The sequence below is a fragment of the Conger conger genome, chromosome 17, assembly GCF_963514075.1.
Source record: "Conger conger chromosome 17, fConCon1.1, whole genome shotgun sequence".
Taxonomy (NCBI): domain Eukaryota; kingdom Metazoa; phylum Chordata; class Actinopteri; order Anguilliformes; family Congridae; genus Conger; species Conger conger.
The window spans coordinates 32,979,473-32,987,602 of record NC_083776.1 but is presented as its reverse complement, the minus strand read 5'-3'; the positions used below and the strand labels follow the sequence as shown (position 1 = coordinate 32,987,602).

At 46.9% G+C, this 8,130-nt stretch overlaps 1 protein-coding gene across 1 annotated transcript in view; it reads left to right on the top strand.

The window, feature by feature from the left end:
- The window catches only part of LOC133116560 (hemopexin-like), an 8,120-nt gene extending 2,717 nt beyond the window's left edge, over positions 1 to 5,403 (top strand). Inside the window, 7 exon segments of the mRNA XM_061226248.1 lie at positions 1,332 to 1,489; positions 1,947 to 2,100; positions 2,840 to 3,052; positions 3,151 to 3,246; positions 3,768 to 3,898; positions 4,388 to 4,535; positions 5,177 to 5,403. Coding sequence (XP_061082232.1) covers positions 1,332 to 1,489; positions 1,947 to 2,100; positions 2,840 to 3,052; positions 3,151 to 3,246; positions 3,768 to 3,898; positions 4,388 to 4,535; positions 5,177 to 5,403 — 1,127 coding nt within the window.
- The last annotated feature ends 2,727 nt before the right edge of the window (positions 5,404 to 8,130 follow it).

The window sequence follows — 8,130 nt, the reverse complement described above, 5'->3', positions numbered from 1 at the left end:
TCAACGGGGAGTTCGTTCCACCACCGTGGAGCCAGAACAGACAGTAGTCGTGAGCGTGAGGTGGAGGTTCTGAGAGGGGGAGGTGCCAAGCGGCCTGTGGAGGCTGAACGAAGAGGTCTGGCAGGGGTGTAGGGTCTGATGATTTTTTGCAGATAAGCTGGGGAAGACCCTTTAACTGCTTGGAAGGCTAGCACCAATGTTTTGAATTTGATGCGAGCCATGACAGGCAGCCAGTGGAGGGAAGTAAGCAGGGGGGTGACGTGTGAGTATTTGGGAAGGTTGAAGACCAGACGAGCTGCTGCATTCTGGATGAGTTGGAGGGGTCTGATGGCAGACGCTGGGAGGCCAGCCAAGAGGGAATTGCAGTAGTCCAGGCGGGACAGAACCATCGCTTGGACCAGGAGCTGGGTCGAGTAGGGGGTGAGAAAGGGGCGGATTCTCCGTATGTTGTATAGGAAGAACCTGCAAGACCGGGTCACCGCCGCAATGTTCTCGGAAAGGGACAGTCTGCTGTCCATCACCACGCCGAGGTTCCTTGCACTGGGTGACGGCGTGAGTGTGGTATCCCCGAGGGAAATGGAGAGATCCAGATGGGGAGAGGTATTAGCAGGGATGAATATCATTTCAGTTTTACCTGGGTTGAGCTTTAGATGGTGGTTGTCCATTCAGCTCTGGATGTCCCTCAGGCAAGCGGAGATACGGGCTGAAACCTGCGTATCAGACGGCGGGAACGAGACGAAGAGTTGGGTATCGTCCGCATAGCAGTGGTAGGATAGCCCATGTGCAGTGATCACAGGGCCAAGGGAGCGAGTGTAGAGAGAAAAAAGAAGCGGGCCAAGGACTGAGCCCTGGGGAACTCCTGTGGCGAGGGGCCGAGGTGTCGATACCGAACCAGCCCAGGCAACCTGGAAGGAGCGACCAGAGAGGTAGGACTCAATCCAGTCCAGGGCTGTGCCACAGATGCCCGTTGCTGACAGGGCAGACAGGAGGATGGAGTGATCCACAGTGTCGAAGGCAGCAGAGAGATCTATATCGAGGTTCATATCGGGGTGTGAACAGAATACGCTGGCACGCAGCCCATAGAATGCTAGCTGGAGTGAGACTGATCCCAGTCTATCCTGAGTGCAGCCCATAGAATGCTAGCTGGAGTGAGACTGATCCCAGTCTATCCTGAACGCAGCCCATAGAATGCTAGCTGGAGTGAGACTGATCCCAGTCTATCCTGAACGCAGCCCATAGAATGCTAGCTGGAGTGAGACTGATCCCAGTCTATCCTGAGTGCAGCCCATGCAATGCTAGCTGGCGTGAGACTGATCCCAGGTCTGTTGCAGGCGAGCGGTTGTGGAAGGGTTTCCGGGGTCTGTCCAAGCCTCTGAACAGCACGTTCCAGGAGGTGGATGATCATCACCACGTGGGGCACGTAGATGCAGCCTTCCGCATGCACCACGAGGGCCGGCCAGAGGAACACGACCACATCTTCTTCTTCCAGGTACCGCCACCCCGTACCCCATGTCAGACTGCTGAAGGCACCATACGGATACATGGGCTTACTTTCTATTTGTGTTGATGGGCCATAGGGGTAAATACTCCCCCTGGATCAAAAACTTACTCCACTGTGCTGGAGAAGGAGCTTTCCTGTGGTGATTACAGATGTCTCTTGAGAGGGGTGGTAACCCTGGTGTCAAACTACCATGGAACCAGGACATCTGCATTTGGCCACTTAATTATCTCCTCCATCATATTGGCTACACAATCCCCTACTTTCTTTATGCAATTTGATTTCCCTGGTCATCCCTGCCAAAGAGAACTGAGCCCGGAGATGACTAACCTGATAAAGTAAAAATAATAGTAAAACTTTTTTCTTGCATTGCATTGCATATGTTTGAAGAAGATGTATACCAGTGAGTTTTGATGTCTGATCCTCCTTCTGTCCAATCACACCGTAGGATGACAAGGTCTTCAGCTACTACAACCACACTCTGGAGGAGGGCTTTCCCAAAGACATCCAGGAGATGTTTCCCGGGATCCCAACCCACCTGGACGCTGCGGTGGAGTGCCCCAAGGGCGAGTGTGTCACTGACTCTGTGCTTTTCTTCAAGGGTACGCCCCGGCAACCACACTGCAACACCCCGGCAACCACACTGCAACACGCCGGCGACCACATGACAACACCCCGGCAACCTCACTGCAACACACTGGCGACCACATGACAACACCCCGGCAACCACACTGCAACACGCCGGCGACCACATGACAACACCCCGGCAACCGCACTGCAACACACTGGCGACCACATGACAACACCCTGACAACCACACTACGACACCCTAGCAACCATACTGCAACATGCCAACAATCACATTGCCATTCCCCGGCAACTTTACATGACGCCCTGACAACCACACTGCAACACGCCGGGGAGCACATGAAAACACCCCGGCAACTGCACTGCAACACACCGTCGACCACACTACGACACCCTAGCAACCATACTGCAACATGCCAGCAATCACATAGCCATTCCCCAGCAACCTCACGATGACGTCCCGGCAACCATACGCCAATGCCTTTGCAGCCACACCGCAACATCCCAATAACAGTGCTGCAATGCCCCAACAATAGCACTGCAACGCCCTAGCAGTCGCACTCCAAAACAGGACAGAGCGGCTAAAAAAGTGTGAATAGCACTCTTCTGATTAAGGCTGGAGGGACTATTTCCCCAGTGAGGGGGTCCTCACCAGTAGCCCTAGCAACCCTATCTAACCTCTGTTATGGAAAGACTTTGTGGCTGAAGTCTGCTCCTGAAGTTGCACTGACTGTCTCTGTTTTTGTTCCCAAGGCAGTGAAATCTACCACTTTGACATTAAAACCCAAGCAATCAAGATGAAACACTGGGATCATCTCCCCAACTGTACGTCTGCCTATCGCTGGCTGGAGAGATACTACTGTTTCCATGGACACCAGTTCACCAAGTTCCACCCCATCACTGGGGCTGTGACAGGGAATTACCCCAGGGACTCCCGCGACTACTTCATGAGGTGCCCCAAGTTTGGTAGGTGCCTGTGCATTGAACCCAGTCGTTGTGAATGTGTGAGAGATTCCTTATTTAACTGGCCTAACCTGTGGAACCTCCCTGCTGTGCCACCGTAGGCCACGGGGGCAATGACACGGAGAGGGAGCGCTGCAGTACCGTACATCTGGACGCCATCACTGTTGACGACCTGGGAAAGGCCTACGCTTTCAGGGGTGTGTAGTTTCTCTCCGTGTCATTCATTACATACGCACATGCTCACACATACACACACAGACAGACACACAGACAGACACACACACACACACACACACACATGCTCACACACACAGACACACACACACACACACACACTGACAGACACACGCACACACACACACACACGCACATACACACAGACAGACACACCCACATACACACCTTCAGACAGACACACACACACACAGACAGACACACACACACACACATACAGACACACACACACACACCCACACACACAGACACAGACAGACACACACAAGCACACACACACCTACACACACACACACACACACACACACACACAGACACAAACGCGCACACACACACACACACACACACACACAGACAGACACGCACACACACACACACACGCACACACAGCACACTGTCTTCAGCAGTAAGTATGTGGCTGCTATAGGGGCTGTGGATGAGATTATGGTGTTTCTGGGTGTAACTGAATCCACGTGTCTCTCAGGCCAGTTCTACATGCGTCTGGACACGCAGCGGGATGGCTGGCACGCCTTCCCCATCGGAAACCTCTGGAAGGAGCTGGCCAGTGGCGTGGACGCTGTGTTCTCCTTCGAGAAGAAGCAGTACATGGTCAAGGTGAGCTGTGTCAGGGAACAGACTGAAGAGACACAATAATAATGTATGGTAATGCAATATTTATTGTGCATTACCATACATTACTATCCTGTACTATTCATGACTATTCATTCCTGTACTGTGCTCTGTGAATTCCTGTGCATTGTAAGAGAATAAGAATCACATTCAGTCTCCATAACAGGGTGAATAAGAGTGTCTGCTAAACCTTATCCTTATGGAAATGGAATATACAGCTATGTGAAATATATGGTCAACTATAAGGTCAATTTGTGAAATATTTTGATAAATATATATTTCTCAACTTTTTAAAATAACCGTACTGCAGTTTCAGAAAGCATTAATAATTTTATATTTGGCAATTTATTTAAGTGTTGCAGCCTCTTGATGATTTATTATTTTGTTTTGCTATATTGCGGCATAATTCATTTCCACAAGGGAAGTGATTGTTTATGATAACTGAAACACACCTCTCATGTGCGTATGCACCAGGGCGACCAGGTGTACATCTATAAAACAGGAGCCACCAACACGCTCGTAGAGGGGTACCCCAAAACCCTGGAGGAGGAGCTGGGGATCAAGGGGCCGGTGGACGCAGCCTTCGTGTGCGGAGTTGACTCCACCGTGCACGTCATTCAAGGTACGGACACTTACCCACACTCACCTGCCCACTTACCTGTGTCACCATCATATGCCCTCACTCTCGTCTGCTAAGGCACGGGTGGGCAATTCCAGTCCTGGAGGGCCGGTGTTTACGCAGGTTTTTGTTTCCACCGATTTTCTCTGGCTAAATGAGCTAATTGGCCGTGTACACCAACACTAGTTCACTCAGATTAGATCACAGTAAAACCATATCATACAGGGACACAAGAACAGTCTTAGACTGGCATTCATGCATTCATCAAGATATGTAGCTAAAATGTCAGATGGCGTAAATGTTAGAGCCAATTAAATAATTAAGGCCATCAGTTGGCCTGAAAACCAGAAACAGATACGGCCCTCGCCTCCCACCCCTGTGCTAAAGTCTCACAGTGACACCCACCCTGATAACCACATCTCCAGACCTTGGTCAAATACCTAATTGTTTTGAATTTAAATACTTTTGCATTCTCGATTGATCTTGACTGGTGCTATTGAGCCCACCTAGAGGACCGGAAGATGGGTTTTGCACTTTCTCCATATTTCATATGTTCCAATACACCAGCTCAGTAAAGGGTAGTAAAATATTTGAATCCAAAACTGTTACGTATTTGACCCAGGTCTGTACCTCTCTTCCTCCAGGGGAACAGATGCAAGACATCGACTTGCTGACCACGCCTCGCGAAGTGGTTAAGAAGTCTCGCCTGCCCTTCCCCAAGATAGACGCAGCTTTGTGTGGGCCTGACGGGGTCAGAGTGTTCGTGGGGGCTGAGTATTTCCATTACGAAACCCCCATGCTCCTAGCCTTCAGCCGCATCAGACCAGAGCCTCACAAGACCTCACTGGAGATGCTGGGCTGTGACCACTAGACTGGTGATGTCACAGGGCGAGGACAAGGAGTTGTGATAGCTGAGGAAAAACGCTGTCACCATAGAACATTAAAATAAACGGGTGTTTGATAAGAAACACGTCTGCTGTTTACTGAAATCCCATGTTTTTTACTAGCGGGTTTAAGGGCAGATTGCCTACAGTGTGGTGAGATGCTCAGAATGTACACAGGGGCAGTGTGTGCATATGTGCCCACATAAGCACATCTGTGTGCAGGGATGCACAGACACACACACATTTTGTGTCTTTTCACCTTGGGAATGTATACTTCTACCTTTGTTGTTTTTGAAAAGACACCAATTGCCTTGGACTATTGCCTTGTTAAGCAGAAAAGCAGATATTAGAATTCACAAGTGTGTGAACAAATGAGATTAATTACTGTAGCTCAAATTTTGTCAAATTTTCTTTAACAAAAACGTAAATGGGAACATCAAATGCGAATGGACTCTTGTGTTGAGTATTTTAATTTGCTCAAACAAATAATATTTTTTAAATGACCGGTATGTTCCCCAGATGAAATTGAACAACAACCTGAAGCCTTCAAATGTTTTATTTTATTGCTGAAGTTATTGTTTGTTAAAGTTCTACATTTAGTGATAATCAGTGCTGCCAGGTCAGAAATATTTATAGCCTAGCTCTCTCAAAGCAAGTCCGCAAAGTTCGAAACAAGCCACAGATTACACTGGAGCCTTCCTGTGCAGCTCAGCTTTATTAATTCCTTATTATTCATAATAATTAACTTAAATGAACCCAGTCTAAGAACACACAACTAAATGCATGCCCTTTAGCCCATATTAAGAGATTTTGGAAAGGCACAATTTGTCCACGAAATGGCATATTTCAGATCTACCAACAGATGGCACAAGAGAGTCGTTGTTGAGTGTTTTGCTTCAACTAGGTGAATGAACAGCAGGTGGAGCACTTGATAACACGTTTCAGGTCAAACTCTTGAGCAATTTGAATTGTGCATAGGTCGTGCAGCTCTGTATGGATAGTTTTTCTAGCAATACAGAAATTTAGAAATATAAAAGGTTTGTTTATTATATTATTGTAAACGACCCCTCTTATTTGTTTCAAGTTTTATAACATGCTCAGTCACTTGTCTGCGTTGTCGAATGTTTCCCAATTAATCTGGTAAAATATGGCCACATTTGCTCCCATAAATCACCTGAAAAAACAAGCAAATTAGATTTGAGGTAGTTCTGGATTTCAATCAAAGCAGCCAATCACATTTTCCTACTATTTGAATAAACACTGCAGTGTAGAGGCTATCATCCTGTTCAGTGGGAATTCTTCAACGATTACCGCAGGTGTACTTGTTAAGATTTACACATGATTTGATCCATCGCATAAACATAAATGCGTGAGTTGATATAGATAATAATTCATTTGTTGGGACATTTTTATAAAATAAGATTACAATGACCTTCAATACTATAGTATACCTGGACAAAAGCTCTCAATGCATTTTACAGTTGTCTTGCTAAGTAGCCTGGTATGCTACAGTATGGTAACGTATGTATTGTAATTAGTTATAAAAAGACTACCATTCGGACACTCCCTGCAGGGCCTTCGGTTCTTGAACCAGCTCCTCTTTTTCCGCCATGCTTTTAACTTCGTATCGGGACCGGACTCTCGCTCGTATAGTACGGTTGCTACCACCCAGCCACAATACGTGTTGAAGTAAAATGTTGGGTTTCATATTGAATCAATAAGTCATGTATTTTCTTACACAGATTTCCATACACACAGTCTTTCACAATAATGAGAATTACATAATCACGATAAACTCAAAACAGTTTAACAGTTAACATAGTTGAGAGACTAAGAATTTGAGTAGTCGCAGGCAACGCTGCAAGAATTGCTCCGCTGTGTATGTATGCATGTATGTATGTCCGAGCGTGTCAGAGTTGTGAACGCTGTCAACTGTAGTTGTCTATACTTATATAGTAACCATTCAAACATCTGTCCAGGTGGGCGTTCCTTATGTATCTATATTCAAGGTGGAAACTATAATGTATGGTGTAATCCTTGCTGGATTACTTTTGGACATCATTTTCAGTTTTTGACCGGCAGTTGTGTGGGCAGGAGATGGGAGAGACTCCTGATCAGGCAACCAATTAAGGCATAGTATGTGAAAAAAGTAGAACACAAACCCAAAATAGCCTGTTCAGCTCAAAGAGAGATTTTATTAAAAAAACTAACAAAAAAAAAACACTTCTCAACATGTTTGGTAGTGCGTGTGGAATAATACACAGTTGTGAAAAAATAATTGGGGACCTTTAAAATCGTGCATGTCATAAATGCAATACTAAACTAGACATGTAGTCTACACAGTTTGTGCTTTAATGAACAGAACGTTCTCAGTAGATGGACTGGAAAAACAAATGATGGAAAATGGGAGCATGGTCGCCCAGCAAGGACACATACTGGCACACACACACACACACACACACAAACATGCGTAGGTAAAGGAACATTCACACACACACACACACACACACACACACACACACACACACACACACACACGCGTAGATAAAGGAACATTCACACACACACACACACACACACACACACACACACACACAGGCTCTGTCACAGAGCTCACAGGCAGAAGCCAGCTGAAGAAAGTGCTGGTATTCCCAGGTGGTAACAGGTGTGGGGGTGCTACCTCCTCTCTGCCTCACCTGGCTGGCATAATGACA